The sequence below is a fragment of the Acanthopagrus latus genome, chromosome 20 (assembly GCF_904848185.1).
Source record: "Acanthopagrus latus isolate v.2019 chromosome 20, fAcaLat1.1, whole genome shotgun sequence".
Taxonomy (NCBI): Eukaryota; Metazoa; Chordata; class Actinopteri; order Spariformes; family Sparidae; genus Acanthopagrus; species Acanthopagrus latus.
Window position 1 is genome coordinate 4,446,346 of NC_051058.1, and position 20,126 is coordinate 4,466,471.

At 40.0% G+C, this 20,126-nt stretch overlaps 1 protein-coding gene across 4 annotated transcripts; it reads right to left on the reverse strand.

The window, feature by feature from the left end:
- Nucleotides 1-280: 280 nt before the first annotated feature.
- Nucleotides 281-19,979, reverse strand: ccdc57 (coiled-coil domain containing 57). 4 transcript variants are annotated; one of them, XM_037080744.1, is made up of 13 exons: nt 19,726-19,979; nt 18,530-18,623; nt 15,747-15,835; nt 13,608-13,800; nt 12,734-12,892; nt 12,340-12,502; nt 11,797-11,874; nt 10,796-11,045; nt 8,664-8,740; nt 7,876-8,104; nt 7,574-7,671; nt 2,124-2,304; nt 281-1,163 (listed from the first exon to the last, which is right to left on the reverse strand). In XM_037080744.1, the coding sequence occupies exons 4-13, from the start codon at nt 13,709-13,711 to the stop codon at nt 946-948; spliced, it is 1,557 nt and encodes a 518-aa protein (XP_036936639.1). In that variant the 5' UTR covers nt 13,712-13,800; nt 15,747-15,835; nt 18,530-18,623; nt 19,726-19,979; the 3' UTR covers nt 281-945. The 4 variants fall into 4 exon arrangements, with proteins under 4 accessions (XP_036936639.1, XP_036936638.1, XP_036936640.1 ...); XM_037080743.1 differs by lacking the exon at nt 18,530-18,623; XM_037080745.1 differs by lacking the exon at nt 18,530-18,623 and having other exon boundaries at nt 15,747-15,895.
- Nucleotides 19,980-20,126: the final 147 nt, after the last annotated feature.

Here is a 20,126-nt window from a genome sequence, read left to right on the forward strand (position 1 = left end):
CCTATCGCGGAGCGTGGATGTGACGCGTCATCCAATCACAATCCACTGAAGGGCGCCGTTGGGAGATAGGGTGATTAAAAGGCGGGCCCAAGCGATGACGTAACCGGGAATGCTCGTCTGACTCGGGGTTACTGAAGTTCATAATTTAAGATAACATGATGTGCTGAAGAAAGTCTACTGACCTACAATACAGGACAGCGATGATGACAGATTTTTAAAGCAAATAGTGACACTGACTGTGATTAATAGAGAAACAGAAGGATGGCTAAAGAAGATGAAATAAAGTAGCTCTGCTTTATTTTCTGGACCTGCAAACAATTACAATTAATTCACACACGTATAAATTGTGAGTTTAGTATACAAAATTTACAGATGATAATGTGTATTAGAAATGTATATAGCCATATTATTAATAAAAATACTTTTCATAGCCCATGTTGTTTTTTAGAATTCATTTAATGGTTTCATGGCCCATGTGGTTTAATGTGAATGAATTCCATATGTGCAAAAACACAGAGCTGTGAACTGTGCTTTGCAGCATTATCCATGTATGAGGAAACACATGTCTGAAACATCAGATGGAGATTGCATTTTGCTCAAAAAGCAGCATCTGCATACTCTGAGGGGAAAAAAAACATTGGATTTCTCTTCATACAGCCCATGTGGGTCCAACAATAATGATGAGCTGGGGACATCACACTTCATGGTTGGTAGACTTTTTGGGCAAAACTTTGCTTCCTTTTCCTGATGAGTCACTGTCAGATTTTGTAGCAAGCGATTTCAATCAAAGAAAATAGATAATTTGACCAGCAAAGTTTTTTGATAATTTAACCAACAAAAAACTAAAAAAAGCAAGTTTACAATGTAATAAAACACAGGCACAAATACAGGCTGAGTAGCACTCCCCATGACCCGCATACTGACAGACTATCCTGTATTTGTGGGTCAGTCTTTATTATTATAATTTCTAATCTTGCTGGTCTTGTCAGGAGCTTTAGCTCTGCTGGTCTTGGTAGTGTTTGATGGTGCAGTAGAGGGGTTCCTCCGCTGCTGGACCTGGGTCGGGGGTTGGCTTTGGATGGTAGCACTAATACCATGCACCATCATCTGGGATCCAGCACCGCCAGACTCATCCACCTCGCTCCTGCTCGCCTCACCTTCACCTTTAGGTGCAAAAGAGGTGCAATTTTAATGGCTGCTACAGATAACACATTTTCTCCTGCTGACAGGTTTAACCAAATTTGTAATTTGCGGCTGATCGGTGAGATCAGTTATCTGATTTGTCTGACCATCGGGAACAGGAAAATGCCATAAAACATTACTATTACATCCCTTAGATAAACATTACTATTACATTACTTTTATTCAACAACATGTCTTGAACTTCACCTGGAGTCACCACAGAAACAGTCCAACCATCCACAAGTATGCACAAGGATGGTTTCCTTAATAACGTGAATGTGTAGTGCTAACATTTGTTTTGTGTGCGCACCAAGGAACCTTTTTTTTCATATATTATTTTTATATTATATTTATTTTAATGCGAATCAAGATTTAGATACAGATGTAGTATTTCAAAACACCCCTGTCTCTTGTTCTATTTTCATGTTGCTCTGCTTCCCCTTGATGTCAGTGAAATAATAACTTAAACCTACCTTTATTCAAACAACTGTTTATTATCTGTAAGCGTACTGAAAACTTGAGTGAGGTTTGTCTGGTTTTACAACTATTAGATGGTATTATGCTTATCACTGCTCATCACTCAGTCCGATCTGGAAGCTGCTCTGGTTGAGGAACTGTCCCCTGGATAGCTGACACACTGCAGTCAAAAACAAACATCCCTCCCTCCATCACTGATAAAACCACATGACATGACAGGAAACAGAGGAGTGACATGCAGCAAAGGGCCCCAGGCTGGGAGTCCAACCCAGGTCCGCTGCAGAGCCTCTGTACACGGGACGCCCACTCTACTCACTGGGCTAAACGGCGCCCCCATGCTGGTTTTCTGAACTGACATATGAAACACCCAAATTTAATCTTGAATAAATAACAGCAATATTATAAAAAAACAAAAAGTAAAGAAAGTTTTCAGTATTCAAGCCAAGTTATCCTGGTGCGGTTACCTTCTGAGAAAATAGATGGACTCAATCCATTATCCAGTCTTTCCCATAGTTCCTTTAATGACGGAAATGATTCGTCTGATGACAAGTGTGACCTGGACAGATCTGAACAGTGCTTGGGCCCCACATCCAGAAACATCTGTAATTTGCTTGGCGAAGGAGTGTCCTCGTCGTTCTTGGAGCTCTAAAGAAGAAGAGAGTGAGTATATTTTAAGAAAGCACAATAAGCCACTGATGGGTAAAGTGAATGACATCTATCATTGGACTGGGTGCTACTGTCCTTTATCAATCCAGACTATTATCCACAAGGACACCAAGGTACTTGAGGAAATTACCTCAATGGCCTCATCACTCATTGTTCTTACTTGTATTTAAAATCAGATGGTCTTCATCATCCATTTGACAAAATCATCTATGTTCTGTCTGGCTTAATGATTATCTATGTGAATGTACCCAACAAGAGTAGGATCATCAGAAAATGTTTGCAGGTGACAGCCAGATGCCGGACTCAACCTGCAGTCTCAACCATACATGCTGCTGCTGTAAATACATGCTGCTTTTTTTTATCCTGCACTATTCTAAGCCACTGAAACAAAATGTTGTTCCCATTGCACTGTAAAGTGAAATTCGAATGACAATAAAAGAAAATCTAAGTCTAAGTCACTCTGAGGTGAATTAACATCACCTTGGGGCGCACCTGTATTGGTCCCAATGGCACTGGATACATCACCACCAGGCTTCACACACTGGGGTTGAGATGGGAGGTAGATCAAAATGCATACAACTGTGGTGTAATATATTAAAATCAATAAGCTTTCTGGCTAAAATGTGTGACTGGATTGTGTTAAAAGCATTAGAAAAATCTGAATTCTTGCGGATGCACTGGCTGAAGATTCCGTGAAGCATCCGCACCCACGCATAATGGCAGTGTTTATGTCGCCGGTTACCAAAGGCTTGTTATTTGGGCAACTTTTGTTTTACACGGTATAACCAAATCAACACAAAAATGTATAAAGTCAGTGACACATTTGGCAACATTCTCCACGTCATTGTCATCATCATCATCATCATCATCATCCTGAAAAATGGACCAGCCAGAGCATTCAAAGCAGTCACTCAGTGTCTCACATGCCTTTTCTGAGGCATGTACACCAATTTAGTGACGGTGGGCTTTCTGTGCAACAGCGGGACATAATCAGATGACAGCAGCACCAAATTATGGTCCCAGCAGTCCAGAAGACAGGGCAGTGGATGAGTGAGTATCCTTTCAATCAACATAGAACAGATCAATTGTTCTGTATTTTATTGTGGGGCAGGTAACAAGTTATGTCCATGTTAATAATGGTCAGTGCATCAGGTGATCTGCTTAGTGTCAGTAGATACTTTAGCATTGGCTTATAGTTAAATATCGACCATATATAGATTTTTCACGTCCCCAGTCCCCGGTCCAGTGTGATCACACTTAATCCATCCCATCCTGACACTGCAGGGATCCAATCTGTGATTTTGATTTTGAACGTGATTTTGAATTCAGCCCTAAATGGGTTGATTACTGGGGATACAAAACAGCCTCTCCATAAAGGAATAGCACAACACAGGGGGGCCAACTGAAGGAGATTAATCATTCCTTTGAGGACAACAATGTAAACATCTTAGCCAGAGAAGACAGATGATTTGAAAGAGGAGCAAAATACTCAATTTATGTCCAACTGGAACAGCCATCTTTGAACAGAGAGGGTGGTCTACAACATTACTTATCACCCACCTATCTGCTGGGTCAAAAATATGTATCCAGCAACTTGAATGATCAAAAAGCTGTGTCGATCAAATTTGCTTTGTAGCATGGCCTCTTAACTTTTTCTGAGTGATTATGATTACAAACAGCTGATGATGTTTCCTGGCCCATTTTAATCATTTGATTCTCAGCCATAAACTACACTGGGAAATGGGAAAGTCCTAGGAGTTCAGTGCTCTGTTTCAGGGAGGAGTTTTTCTGCAGAAGTGCAAGCCCTCTGCCTCATTGTGTAAAGCAGCTCCTGGAGGGACAAATATATTACTAAACCCACTCTGCCCTCTAGTGGTAGCACAAAAAAATGAAGACCGGGGCCAAGTGTCACCTGTTAATTGTGGCTGTCTTTTTAATTATTTGTCATTCTATCTTCTATTTTACCTTATGGTTGTTTAATCAGCTTCGATGGAAATTGCCTTAATAAATAAAACACATGCAGTATAGCGGGGTCAAAAAGTCTGAGACCGCCTGTCAGAACACCTCAACACCTAACACCTAACCCCTAACCCTAACCCAGCCAGAGCGCAACACCACCCTCTCCTCTACAAACAACAACACAGGCCCGATAATCCAAGCAAAAAGTTGAATTTCTGACATAAATTTCAGGATATCCCAGCACCCAGCACACTGCCCTTCCCACGTACACAACAGCATGCACAAGTCCGAAAAAAATCAGCAACAACCTATGCCAACCCGAGAGCTCAAGCAGGCCTGCAGGTAAATGGAACGTGTAAGGCCAAAAACTAAATTGTTTTTTATGGAGTGGGAGGTTAAACAGCTCTCCAAAGAGCTAAAGGCAACGCAAGAAAGATGTGAGTCTGGAGGGGTTTTCACCAAGAAACAACCTGAGGATTGTCGGCATTATAGAGTCGGTGGAAGGTCCTTGACCTATGGATTTTATTGCGGAGCTGCTTATAGACACTCTCTCCATTGACGTCCCTGTTGGAATGCGGACACATATCATAAGGAATAACTAACATGTTTAGATGCTGAGATAATGGCCACAGACGTTTGGCATGGCGACAAAACAAGAGAATGTAAAACTCCTGTATTCATGGTTTAAATAGGATATAGGATCTATAAAAAGGGAACACACTGAAGTCATTGGGGAACCTGAGAGGTGATTATTAAATCCTCGCAACACACTTCTTCAGGTGGGAGACTTCCTACAGTCCAAATAGGGAGGCTCCCAAGATAGGCCCAAGCTTTCACTGTTAGAGTCTTTGTTGCTCAAGGAGGATCTGAAGAAACAAATATCATAAATATACAAATTGCTATCAAGCCACTCCGCAGTTAATAAAATATCATTTACAGAGAAATGGGAAAAGGATCTTGAAATACAAATAACTGAGGAAACAGTAGAGTAGAATTTGTGAGCAATCACAAAGCAACTGTATTAATTACCAGATATAAAGTCTGCAACTACAAACTTATACACAGAGCTTATCTCACACTGGACAGACTAAACTGCTAAAACAGAGCCATCCCATCTCTGTCCCCATTGCAAATTGGAGACTAGTTAAATTGTACACATGGTGAGATCTTGTGTGAAACTTAAACAGTGGTGGCTGGAAATTGAGAGCACCTTTAGGAAAATTCTGTCAAGGGAAGTATCTCCATCCACATCGATTACAATATGAGGGGACGTGACCGACTTGAACAGTCCCTCCCAAAGCATAAGGGGTTCCATTAGTCTGGCTATTACGGCTGCTAAAAGGTGCATCACATTTAAATGGAACCAAGAGGAACCCCCCAATACGAGCCAGTGATTTAATGAGGTGAACTTTTGTGCCCCTTTGGAAAAGATAACCTACTCTATGAGAGGAAGCCCACACCTGTTCCATAAGACCTGGGATATGATTTCATTTTATTTCTTCAGTTTTTGTTTGATTGATTGTTTTGTTTAGCTCCTTTTTTTCTTTAACTGTTTTTATTTTATCACTTTTGTCGTTATGAATCACTGGTGTTATTACTCCTGGTTATTTAAGTTATAATTTCCTCGCCTACTATTGCTAGCACTATTTCTGTCACTTTGATATATGGAGCAAGAGTGGGGTTGGTGGATCTGTATGTGTGGGAGAGAGGGAGGGGGCTTGAGTGTGGGTCACAATGCATTCTTGACTGTGGCACTGGTATATATATTTGTGTCATTATGTAACATCCTACATCTTTGTTGAACTTGTATACAGCTGGCTGCAGGGCTTTTTCCCATCATGCCCCGTTCCCCTGGAATAATCTCCCAGCTGACATCAGACAATCTTATCTTTTGCCAGAGAGCAGGTGCAGATGATATGAATTGAGTCCCTCGCAATCTTACATCTGTGAAGATTATCTTGCTGAACAAAACATGCAAGTATTACAATCCCAGAGGCTTTTGGCTTTTTCCAGAGAGAACCAGGGTGATGCTAACTTAAAGGGTGGCCGACAAGAATACGTCATCCCTACGTAACTCTATAGCGGATTGTGTTTGTTAGAAAGTGACAGGTGAGACCAACAGTGTGGCAAGGCAGGCTTTCACCGAAAAGCAATTCATACTGTTGTGGTTAGTACAAGTGTAACTATTACTTCAGATCTGCAAAGGAGTATTATGGAGACTGAAATTGCAGTTGCCCAGTCAGTAAACAATTTTCCGACACTTGAATCAACTTCAAATAGTGCAGCACAGTACAGACCTATGTTGGTAAACAGAAATAATATCATTGGAGGTAAATGCTACCTGTGAATGTGTTTTTGGTACTCAAGAGACTCAGAGAAATAAGAATAAAAGAAACTCAAAATGATTCACTGCACTACGCTTTTGATATTAAACATGCTTAATCATACAACTGATCCAAAGGGATGATACATTAAAATCCCTCTCATAGTGTAATTAAACCCATGAAATTCATCTCTTTTCCACAATTTGGTATTTGGAGGCCTTTCCATGAACGAATCAATACATAGCATGTATCCAGATTCCCCCCTCCCATTCTACAGCAGCTGGAATGTACCTGCATATTTTGAAAGTATGGAAACTTGATAATAAATTACATACTGGGTACAACTTGTTTCCCAGTAACGTTATGTAATGAGATGGATTGCCCCACAGCACAAGTTGATAGAACTGGTTCCTTTGGTTTGTGACATATGAAACCCTGGCTGTTTGAACCTCTTTATTTAGACTGTCCTTGGAATACTGACACTAGAAAGCAGACACCATATCGTTGACAGGTTATTTTGCTTAAGAAATGCCTAATGTAATATAAAAAAAAAACAAAAAAAACGTTATTTGCACAGGTTAACAAGGTTACATACTCTCTTTTCATCAGAGGGGGTCTTGACCAGATTAAATGTCAGTCATCTACACCTCAACACAAGTATCAGTGGTGTCATACAATCCTAGAAAAACTCAAGAAAAACATGACTTAGTTCTGCTATCGTCATGTTTTCTGCCCTTTACTGGGCTTCAGATGTGACAATTACCTTGATGCTCATTTGGTGTGTCTGCTGAGTTTTGGCTGAGCTGAAGTCCCAGCTTTAATAGTCCCAGTTCACTACTGCACTGACATAAGACATTATTACCTAAATGTGTGATATAGAAGAGTCTTTGATGGAACTGAGAAAAAGGAGCAGTTGAGGAGAGACGGATTTGAAGATACTTGGGAAAGTGAGTTGAAAAAGATACCTGTGTGGCGAGCTGGTATTGCAGCGGTTCCAGAGCAGACAGTTGGTTACCTTGGTCACTTAATTTCTCTGCGGAGGAGTCCCTCTCTGTAAAGCAACCTTTGAAAGAATACCGATTAGTAAAGCGATGACAAATGGAAAAACTACAGCCTTGAAAATGACCACAGAATCAGTACATCTCTTGGACTGAACTCAATTTAGCTATGTTTACCGAATAAATACACTTTTTTGTATGCGTTCGTTCCTACACCAAATGCTCTTAAAATGTAGTCTGAGTGCTGGTGAGTGTGTGTGTGAGTGTACCTGTTAGTCCAGCCGTGGTGTTCTGGCCATGGAGGCGATTGACCATCTCTATCAGCTGCTGTTTCTCTCGGCTTAGACGTGCGATACAGAACGCCGCTCGCTTTAGCCTGGAGCGCAGGAGAGGAGGATTGCTTTTAGCCAACCGCACCTTTTCCAAACAAACACCTGACATCAGACTTGAGGCCTGCTGCTGCTGTAAATAGGGATCCTCCTCTTGGAGCGGTACATTCTGGAAAGAAGTAGAGATTAAACTTGAATGAACTGAGGCACTGCAGCAGCTGACACAAAATATTCCCATTTTCTCACATAAACTGCTGAAACTGAAGCAATTAATTTGCCCATTTATGACAACTGCATGCTGTTGTTGAAACTTTAACACAGTAATTGGGACTCCCTACATTCTGATTTATTTTCGTGCTAATAATCTTGTATCTTTTATCTTTTCATACAATCTCAAACTCATATCAGATATTAGTTAATTAATTCTGCAATTATGTTGTTCTGTTCTGGGAGAGGGATCCCTCCTCTGTGGCTCTTCAGGAGGTTTCTTCCCTTTTTCTTTCTTTCCTTTTTTTTTATCCTTACTGAAATCAAGGTTCTAAGGCCAGAGGTTGTCGTTCATTATACAGATTGTAAAGTTGCCTGAGGAAATGTGATTATGGTTTTGTGCTATTTAAATAAAACTGACTTGACTTGGCTTGAGATCAGTAGCTTTAATTCCACACCAGTTGTGCAGTGTAAGTTACCAACAGGTCAACTTCACCTGTTTGACTGTTTTCCTTTAGTACCTGTTTCGGTATGTGTTCCACTGTGACCTTCTTTGTCAAGGCAGAGGTATTGGCATTTTTCTCAAGGCACACACCACCTGAAGAGCCATACCACATAAAAGAGAAAGAAAAACAGTTAAAAAGACAGTTTCCTCAAAAACCCTTTGAAAATGAAACTCATACAAATGGCATTCATGCTGCTACAACGATTTTAGCTAATATATAGAATTATAAGTTAAAATATGTCTATATTAAACAATATCCACAGCCCAGTTTCACCAGCCAGCATACTAATTCTTTAATTGGCATATTTCCCGATATGTCAGGAACTGCTCATCAAAAGTATTTACTAATCATTGCATGTAGTCTGGGTCAACACTTACTAATTTTTCTTTATCTACTCGAAATATACATAACATATACATAACAGCATTAGATGATAAACGGTGTTATGTTACATAACCATAACAGCAGCAATGCAGGTGATTTTTGTTGGAGGCACATATCTATTAAGGCCTGAAGACAAAAATATGTTTGTGTCAAATTATTATTCGTAGTTGTTTCACACTAATTTTAATCCCACCTTCATATCCAATTAAAATAAAAACATAATTCTATTTTTTTTTTTTAAATGACATTCTAATGTGCACAGGTAGTACTTTTGAAAGTGTTACACCTGAAATTCAAGGCAAGAGGACTTGAAGCATGCATCTACTTGGGAGAGCATCTTCTGCAACATTTATAAGCGTGCTTGTTTACACAAATACAATGTGACAAGACAAGACAAGACAAGACAGTGTAACATCAGGGAATCTCCTACAAACTTTCACCAACATGGCCCTACTCTCTTAGCTCTTTATTTGTATTCAATGTGGAGGAAATAAAGCATGTCTTCCTCTTGAAAACAGTAATTTTTTCCTGGTGACATACTGTGAACGGCACATTGTAGCCATCGTTACATATTAACAAGTAAGAGAAATTAAAGACAGCACTCCCATCAAACTGTGTATTCTTACCACAGGGACGTTTCAGACAAGATGCTCTTCTTTAGCATGTATTCTGGCAAAATCACAGTAAAACTCCACAAGGGCTAATTATAGGTTATCCAAAAACTGCACAATAGATGTACCCCAATAGGGGGAGCTGTATCCTTTTGAGGGAGAGCAAAGGACCACGGAGGCCAGACGGTCTCATATAAACAAAACGAAACCTCACAACACCTTACTTTATCACAGAAACAATATAGCACATGTTTGTATCACATGATATTATGTGATATGATGTGTCCCTGTTACTGCCTCTCTGTGGCATCTTCACTGTCTCGATGCCCATAGTTCACTCAAATTGTGGTTATGAATGTTGGAGTTCCTGGCTCCTAATGATTTAACATCAAAGTTACAAATTGAACACTTATGCTCACAGATTCTGGTTTTAAGCTCCCGTTTTGATTTGCCTACATAATACATGGACATTTTAACAGATAAACCACATTTTTAGTCTTAGATTTAATCCTCCCCTTGACCTATATGTCGACACCTGACCTTGGATGGTTAAAATGATTCCTCTTGATCATAGCATATAGCATGTATATCGTTATGACAAGTGAAATAACCACTTGGGAATTGAGACAGAGATGATGAGTAGTCAGGCAAATCTGACTTCACTAAATTATCCTTATCCTCATAATTATCTTTTTATCATGTAACATATACTAAAGAGCCAAGAATTAGCCGTCTAACATGCTATTTCCTACCTGTTTCAGAGGCTGTCTGGTGTTAATGGGTTGGGCTTGTGTTATTCTTGTGGTTGTTTAAAAAGCCAAAGCTGCACACACCATAAAAAACACACCATAAAGCAGACATTACCTGAGCTACTACGCGGGTTAACAGTTTGAGTCGAGCATAAAGAACACAAGCAATCAGAGGTGGAGTTGGATGAGTTTTGTGAGAACATACTTACTTTATCAACGGTGACATGTTAATACAATACAATATACAATACAATATGTACAATATAAATGTAAATATAAAATACATTTTAAAATATTGTTTGTGTTTTCTTAAGTATTGTATTTGCAAAATGTCACTAGTTTTATGAAATGTTGCGATGCCAAATCATCAAAAATCTTTGTGGTATAAAAGTGCAGTTCACACCTGCTGGGCTGACGTCAGAGGAAATTTCAGTGGATTGGGCTGGTGGACCAGTGGCCACCTGATCAGGGGCTCCTTGATGAACAGGCTGAAGAGAAGAATCCCAAGGCTGGGCCTGGGTATGGGGTAGAAGTTGGCTGAGATCTTCCATGTCTTTCCGCATCTGGGTAACCATGGCCCGCAAACTGCTGTTCTGCTCCTGCAGACGACGGAGCTCTTCTGAGGCCACAGATTCCATCTTTGTTGTGGGACCCTGTAGGCTGACACACAGTTATCTGGACAGAGTAGTGTAGTGTATTCATAATCATGTTTTGTAATATGTCAACTATGCAGGGGCGCCGCTTGCCAACAGGCAGGGTAGGCATCACTTTGGACCCCAGGCCCATAGGGGGCCCCCAGAGGGCTGACAAACCTTAAACAACAGCAGTGTCAATTCATAAACTTTGCAATGATAGTACGTGATGTCCCTAAGCGGGCCCCACCTGACTCTGCTCCCGATTCAAGTAGCGGGTATTTAGCTAGAAGTGTCTTTTTGTCATTTGAGAAGGTTTACATGTACAGGACCTTGTGTGCTTTTCCTCTTGGTGCCAGAGTAAAAGGCCAACATACCACTCACCACTCAGGACCCTTTATCAAAAGGCCACAGTCCAAAAAAAGAACAGCCATTTAATATATGGGTGTGTAGGAGTGTAGCCTGCAATGGCTTAGCAGACCCTTATGAGAATGGTTGTTACATTGTGTGAAGTATAATTTGCAAATATTATTTCACGTTATTAAGAAATTATTTGTCATAGAACTAAGACGAACAAAGCAGGTGTTGTATCGCTCTGATAATGGCAGTGCTGAGATCATGGGGGCAAGGGAAAGATGCATAATGAAAGATGGAAGAAAATGGGCAACGGCTAAAGGAACACTTTTAGTGTTGGTATGGTATAGTGTTGCTAATTCTATACTTGTAAGGGCCAGCACCTTTACTTTGCTTTGTAAGGTGGCTGCATTCCCACCTGGATTGTCTGGTCTCTCTTCATGTTGACAGTCAAGGCCTGCAGCTCTTGCTCTTTCTCCTTCAGCTCTGCTTCTGCCTGATAGAGACCAACATAAATCCTCTTTTAGAATCCATCAAACTCCATCCTCAGAGATGAATGCACCTACTGATTTAATAAGCCTTCACTCCTTGATGGTAATGCATTCACAAATGCTGTTTTTAAAATGAGTATGCCAAAGGTGTGACTATACACATGCAGCAGGTATGTGTACAATGGTATATATGCATGTAATGTTAGAATAAACAACTGACAGTACATTTCTAGTTTAATCTGAAGCTTATGATGCATGTGGATTCAAAGGTGTTTCAAATTCAAATAAACAACCTCTGTTTTAATAAGACAAGCGAATTAGATTGACTTTCTATTAATTTTGAGAATGGAAGATAGAGATCATTCGCATTCACATTCAAAATCCTACAGTGTTTGGAATCTGCTATGCATGTGCGCCATTAAATCCACAGACATTGTGCGGGGTGCTTGTGTAATGCATGGGAGGCTGACCTGGTCTCTAGCCTGGGTCAGGTCTTGTATCAGCTGCTCATGAGCAAGGTAGTGTTCGGCCTTCATGTCCTCACAGCGTCTCTGCCACTCCAGCTCCACCTGAACTCGCATCTGTTCTAAGGCCTTCTCTCTCTTCCAACCAGCACTCAGCTGTCGCTTGTAACTGGCAACACATACATGCATTTTACACATTGTAAGAATAAGGCAGACTGGGTCATTTCATTCATCTTCAAAGCTACATAATATCAAATCTTTCTACTTATTTTGCCTTTTTATATCCATCAAATGTCTTTACCGCGTCCTTGTGAGATTACATGGGACTTCTTGGTACTTAATCCATCATTTTCTTCTTCATTTCTGACTGTCTACCATCTTCTTCGTGTTGTTTTCTCACCGCTTGATCTCCTCTCTGCTCCTCTCCAGCTCAGTCCTTAGTTTGGTCTCTCTCTCCTGCAGGGTGATAATCTTTGTCTCCTTGAGGACCATCTCACTGGACACATGAGTGATGTACTTGTTCCAGCCAGCACGGATTGTTTCTACCTCTGTGTGAAGCCTTTGAAAACACATACACACACAAACACACTTGCAGGAGGATCTCCGGTCAACTGGGTACATCACCACAGCTAACAGGTAACACACACTGACAATAAAGAAGGGATATTTTTTTTAGATATGCAATAAATATCAACACTTCCACATAGTAAAGTTTCAAGGAAATCAAAATAATCCTTCTTGGGAAAATCTACATTCAAATTAACCCCAGATGAGGGTTTTAAACTACAGTGTATTTCACAAGATCTGTGGCCCTCTTTTTTTTTTATATACAGGAACAAATAATATCTAGATGTGACAGAATGACATAAATAGTACACAGAACCTTAATGTGGCTGAAAGAAAGTGAAGTCAACTAGAGATGTGAAATTTAGAAAATGGCAGAGTCTGCATTCTGGTAAATAAAATGTACTTCCTGTTATTAGTCTGATAACTGTAACAACAGCAACAAGTATCTACAAGAATACATGTTGTAAATGATCCGTAAGGTCTCTTGGATGTTCAGGACGAAACCAGAGAACACTGAGCTATTGGTGACATACACTTCAAGATTCACAAATTCAAAAGTGTATGGAGCACAGATATTAATATGGATTTCTTTTTCGAGACAATCCCTAACAACTAGGAGGCCTTAAGAGAGTTGGCATGCAATTACCCTATTGGCAATACCATGATTTTGAACCTTTTTTTGTCTCTTTAATCAGTGTCAGTCTTACCTCTTGATGGTCTCGTCTTTCTGTTTCATGGCCTCCTGCTGGTCTCCCTGTATATTGTGTGCCTGCGCTGCCAGACGTTCCATATTGTTCTGTAGTATGAGCATGTGTTTCTTAGTCTTCTGCAGCTGGTCTGTGTGGTTCTGACACTGACCCTCCAGCTGCTTCCTTCAGAGCCGAGAGCACATCCTCACATCTTGACAGAAATGGCCATACAGTTAGGCATGAGTAAATGTTAAGACATAAGACTTACCACCAAGGTTTTTGATGCACAGCTGATGTAGCTTATATGCACGATGGCAAAACAAAGTTACATGAACAGCTACATGCAGAATTATTACCACTTTAGTTAAATGAGAGAAACAGGCACAGATGTCATCTTTGAAGCTGCTGAGGAGCTTTAGCCTTTCAGCTAACAACAGATTATAAGAATATAAACAGTTACAAAAATGATCATCGGCTGATGTTCTAGCCTGTTTTTTATTCTTATTTAACTTACTAATGTTCTATATTTCTGCATTAATATGACCTACAACAACATCATATTTTCATGTAAATACTAAAAGTGGATCAAGAAAGCTCAATTAAACAAATAAGATGGAAATATCATATGTGGTCATTTATCTATTGAGGAAAATGATCCCATATTACATATCTGGGAGTAGCAAAAATATGTGAGCCTTTGCTTTCAGTATCTGGCGTGACCCCCTTGTGCAGCAATAACTGCAACTAAACATTTCTGGTAACTGCTGGTCCTGCACATCAGCTCGGAGCAATTTTAGCCCATTCCTCTTTACAGAAAAGATTCAGCTCTGGGATGTTGGTCGGTTTCCTTACATGAACTGCTCGCTTCAGGTCCTTCCACAACATTTCGACTGAATAAAGTTCAGGACTTTAACATGGCCATTCCAAAACATTAACTTTATTCTTCTTTAACCATTCTTTGGCAGAAAGAAAAATGACCCACATTCTCTTGAGATTCGGTGCACAGACAGATGTCCTGAGATTTCCCTTTAAAACTTGCTGGTAAAATTCAGGATTCATTGTTCCATCAATGATGGCAAGCCGTCCTGGTCCAGATGCAGCAACACAGACCCAAGGTTGATGAGCATTAACGGCTCCTTTTCTGAGGTACTCAGAAATCTCCATTGTTCGTGCCATGATACACTTGAACTAACACGTGTTGTGAAGATCATTTTAGATCTAGATAAACTAGATAGATCCCTGTTCTTTAAATAGAACAGGGTACCCACTGATCGTCATCCCATTGCCGGAAAACTACAGACTCTAATTTCACCTTCAAATTAAATGACAATCCTTGTAATATATATAATATTGGATCATTTTTCCTCAATGCATAAATGACCAAGTATAATACTTTTGTCTCATTGGCGTAATTGGGTTCTCTTTATTTACTTTTAGGACTTGTCTAAAAATCTGATGTTGTCTTAGGTCATATTTATGCAAAAATACAGAACATTCTAAAGGGTTCATAAAATTTCAAGCACCACTGCAAGTACTTAAAACTTCAAATGGTTTGACATGGATGTATTTCAACAATAGAGTTGGCAAATGTATCAGTGTAGGGCAGGGAAAATGAGTGAGTCTCTGGTCCAATTCCCTTGGCTGCCCCAGCTGCACGTCAAGTTATTCTTGAGCAAGGCACTGAACCCCAAATTGCTCCTGATGAGAAGATGTTCACCATGCAGGGCAGCCTCTACCATTAGAACATAAGGGTGAACGTGACAAGTGTTGTACAGCACTCTGAGTGGTCAGTAGACTAGAAAAGTGCTATAGAAGTCAAGTCCATTTGCCATTTATAGGAAAAATGTCATAACTGAATTAGTAGAGTTTTAATCAGCAGCTAATGAAGCCAACCAATCAGAGGCGGAGTAGGGTGGCCCTAAGAGAAATTAGCTGGGACACATAATAACGGGGGCTGTCTTCTTGACCAGTATGATTGTGCCATATGTTGCTCAAACAGAAAAATACAATGATGAGAGACAGTTGAATGCATTTATACTGATTATACTTATTATATCCATGAGCTTTATGAGCAAAATAGCCATGTGATAAGTTGGTAGATATTGTCACAGTCCCATGATGCTGTGGCAAAATGTGGAACTGTATATGGTTACATACCTAGTTTTTACTCATGGTCAAAATCAGGGTGTGGGAGGGCTTTGTCTCCGCTGTGACTGAGACTGTGGAGCTGCTTCAGCTCCTCCTGCCTGCAAAGTACAGCAGAGTCTCAGACTATGCTGGACCATATTTGTCACTGTTTTGGAAGGCTGGAATAATAAAAAACATACACTGGCATAAATCAAGCATATTTTTCCACTTCCATGTTGATAAGCGTATTCAAACTTTGAAAATATCCCTTTTAAGGGGCATTTAAACCAGCGATTACTGCGATTATTTGCGAGTTAAATATTTTAACCGATTGACAGCCCTTGATAAGTGATAAATAAAAGATACAAATAAGATAACCAAAGGGCATTTCAGATGAACCAAAAACAGTCAAAAGAACTAAAGAATATAACAAAAAGTTTGATGAATGCATCAGTCAAAATAAACAAATATTCATATTGTTCCCTTTATTCCTTTTGCTCCCAAAGAGTCGCACAAAAAACACCAAAATGCAAATCTTTCATGCACTATCCGTAACCACTTATCCTCACAGCGGTCTGGACCTGATCCCAGCTGACATTAATCACCAGTTTATCATAGGGTTGAAATATAGGGACAAACAAACATTCACACTCACATTCACACCTATGGACAATTTACAGTGACCGATTAATCTAACCTGCCTGTCTTTGGACTGTGAGAGGAAGCATGGGGACAGACCCCTGTGTGAGCAAATCTCAAAGAAATGGAAATTAAGGGTAAAAATACAAAAAAGGCTCAGTTGTTCAGCTAGACACAATTATTTGTTCAGAGATTTTTTTTTTTTGAGAATTTTTTCCCTCATCCCAATACAATGGTTTTGGATGGAATTTAGTTTGAGCAGCATTGAAAAAAACTACATTTCAACATTTCAGTATAAATAGCATGCGATAGCAGTGTGTCATGTAATGTCCCAGTCCTGGTTTGATAAACACAGACATCCATTGTACTAGGTGGGAGGCAGATATCTCTGAAGCATATTTCAAAACCTGAGCAAATATAACCAAAGCCGTCTGCATGGATAGATTCCAATGTAGGTGGCTGAAGAAATGTCTTCTTTTGTGACTTTGTTTGACCCTTTCAGAGTTCAAATATGGTGCAAAGATTTAATTTTAGTTGACGAGAGGCTTGATTTCTAAACATTTCCACAATTAAGCAGGTGAGGCAACTCTACCTATATTTACATTGAGATTACAAGTAACTCAGTGTATGAGACTGCCAACAGCCACACACAATAGAAAAGCAAATTGAAGAAACGCCAGCCACCCAAAGACAGTGTGTCTGTTAAGTATCACACTCCACAACATAAACCATAGACAGAATGTTGAGTGACAGGCAGAAAATGTATTTGATTATCTGAGTCATCTTTTCAGGATTTTATTCATAGAAATCCAGGGATTCGGACAGGCGACCTTCTGATTACTAAACAACCCTCGCTAACTTTTAAGCTATAGCTGCCCGATTACCTGCTGAGACTTTTTCTTGAAAACTAATTGACAAAATAAGTGATAGTGAAAATATTTTTTTCCAACCTAAGAAGAAACCAAACGTCTACATATACAAACTGCCTCGTTGGTGACATCAGTCTTGAGACTGGGGTCCACTGGCAAATCTATGTTCTTATGGGTATATTTTCAGCTAATAGTGCTTCTGCATCATAGTCATAAACAGACTTGGGCAAGAGTTTGATGACAGGTTTTGTGATTTTGATCAACATAAAACATCTGTGTCATTCATTTCAAATCCGTTCATGCAAGTGGACCTGACATGCTGAGAAACTAAGCTCAACATTCAGATTGGATGCTGGACAGGTGGAGGTTGAAATCCTAATGTTGCGAAATGACTTCCACCTCACAGACCATCAGGGTGCACCAAACTTGTGGTGCCTTGAGTACACAGAAAAGCACAAAGGTGTATGCACAGCAGCTATGAAAGTTGCCTGCCTTTTTGGTTCAACCTGTCTCTGTGAATCAGCCGTTTTGGACGTGAACTTCACCAAGAAGTAACACAGAACACTGTCCTCAGAACACAAAAATGTGAAAAATGATTTGTTCAAAAAGTGCAACAGATGTGATGATTCGTTAAAAATGCTACAGATTGGTGATTAATGTAAAAGTAATATAGTTAATTTAAAAAATGTGGAAGAGTTCATGATTTGTTCAAAAATGTTACAAAAGGTAGTGGTCTGTAAAAACGGGGCATGATTCGAAGATGTGACAGTTCATGATTTCCTAAAAAATGTAACAGGTGTGTTTTTAAATAAAATACTACAAATGTGCTCATTCATACAAAACTGTAAAGAAAGAGATAACTCTGACTTTCAGTGTTGAAACAGACTGAGATTAACAGAAATAAACAGTGTTGCATGTTAAAATGTATCTGTGTTTCCTACCATGGGAAATCATTGTTAATTATTGTGAGGAATCATTAAACTGAAACCTTCGCCAGAATGCAACCTTGGCTTTTTTTGTGAATATATATGAGTCAAACCTTTGAGTAAAAGCATAATTACGCCGAAAGAGGCACTTTTAAGATTGACCGTATTTTCATTTTCAGCTCAAACTAATTTCAATGGGAGTGCATGAGTACTTTTACGACGGCATCAAAATTGCTTTTTTGATTTTATTTTTAAAAACACTAAGAAGGCTTGACACAACATGAAACTTTGCTTGTCGTATCACCAGGGTCTCTACACATGAACAGGAGCATTGAGAACATCATTTGTGTTTATTAAAAAAAGTTTTTGAACAACTCACATTAGCAGTAGCTTGTTCCTCTAGCCGTCGTCATGGCAGCCCAGACGCACTCGGGATTGACACGTCTGGGTGGAGTGTATGTGGTTCAGTTGAGCTGTGTGTAGAGACCCTGGTTATACGAATTTAATGGTAGCATAAAATTGCCCCTTGCACTCCCATTGAAAATGATTTTGAGCCAAAAATGAAAATACGCTTATACATTCACAAAAAAAGCCTAGGTTGCATTTTGGCAAGAGTTTCACTTTAACAATAACATTTGATCAGACAGTCTCTTCACATATATGAATATTCAATATTATCAATAATAATATTATCATTAAAGGTGAACATTAAACTTCAGGTTATTCAGGAAGTTTGTATCAAACAAGTAGCCCTTCGTATTACTCTGTACTCCAGAAGCAGCTCCCAGTTTTAAAAAGGTTGGCCTCAAAGGTCACAAGATCGTAGTATTGTGGTTGCATTCATAACCTTTGTTCTATTTCATCGCTCCTGACTGCCAAGGCAGTGCTTATCACTGGATGACTTATGGCAACAGTAGAGTAGCAAGGAATCTGGGGGTTGGCCACATCTGCAGTATCTGGAATGTGTGCTGGGCGATGCCCACGAGGCTGCATTACAGATGTTCCCCAAGCACCTTAGTGAGGAATGCTGTATTTGCCATCACTCACAGCCAAAAGGCATGTATCTCTCTAACATGCTTTGGCTTAAGCGATGGCCAGGAGAGATGCAGTTTTCACAGAGAACCATCTGAACTTCACCTGTGCTAAGGATTCATAGGGAGGCAGGCTAAGGGGGGGGATCAACACCAGGGGCATGTCCCATACAGGAGCCTGTTGGGCACTTTAGAGAGGTAATCTCAGGGCCCCCTTCAAAAGAGGGACACCAACTTGTGGCCTCAATTGTCTCATTATCAAACTTCACATGCTACAAAGAAATGGCAGCCACATAGGCCCAAGGAGTAGAGGGAGATCGGCCCGGGGCCAGGAAGGACTGCAGAAACTCAAGGATCATAGAACTGTAGTGGGTCTTACTTTCTCTGACACTAACTGCAGATGTAATATGTAATAATAATAATGTAATTGGTGGGCTTTTCTCTCTCTCTCTCTCTCTCTCTCTCTCTCTCTCACACACACACACACACACACACACACACACACACACACACACACATACGACTGAAGCAACCGTTAGCCTACCGTCAGTAGCTGTAGCAGTAACGTTAGTCTGGTAGTGGCGGCTCGGCAGAGTAAGTACCGCTTGGGCCCGGAAGTCTTCACTCTTTACAGTCAGCACGACTTGTCATTTAGCGACCAGACAAACAGCTATTTATAACTAACCTCAACTATTGATTTATCGGCTCAGACTATCACCTAACGAGGCGGCTCGCCCGGTGTGGGGGGGTCGCTGATGCGAATACGTTTCCATGGCAACCGCACGTCTGTCAAAGTCTTCCCCAGCCACTGTGCTGGACAAAAGTTCCTGGTTAAAAATGTGTAATTTACCACATTTACAAAGTTACTTTGAAGGGAAAATATATATATATTATTTAAGAAACACATATTAAAAGATGACGACACAAGCATACGCAGAAAAAAAA

What these genes read in the sequence shown, in the direction of transcription:
- ccdc57 (XM_037080746.1), bottom strand. Translation starts at nt 13,711, where the DNA reads ATGCTCATACTACAGAACAATATGGAACGTCTGGCAGCGCAGGCACAC. An exon ending in CACCACGGCTGGACTAACAG is followed by an intron (nt 7,672 to 7,875) that starts GTACACTCACAC and finishes ATTCTTTCAAAG; the next exon opens with GTTGCTTTACAGAGAGGGAC. An exon ending in TCCATCTATTTTCTCAGAAG is followed by an intron (nt 1,164 to 2,123) that starts GTAACCGCACCA and finishes TTGCACCTAAAG; the next exon opens with GTGAAGGTGAGGCGAGCAGG.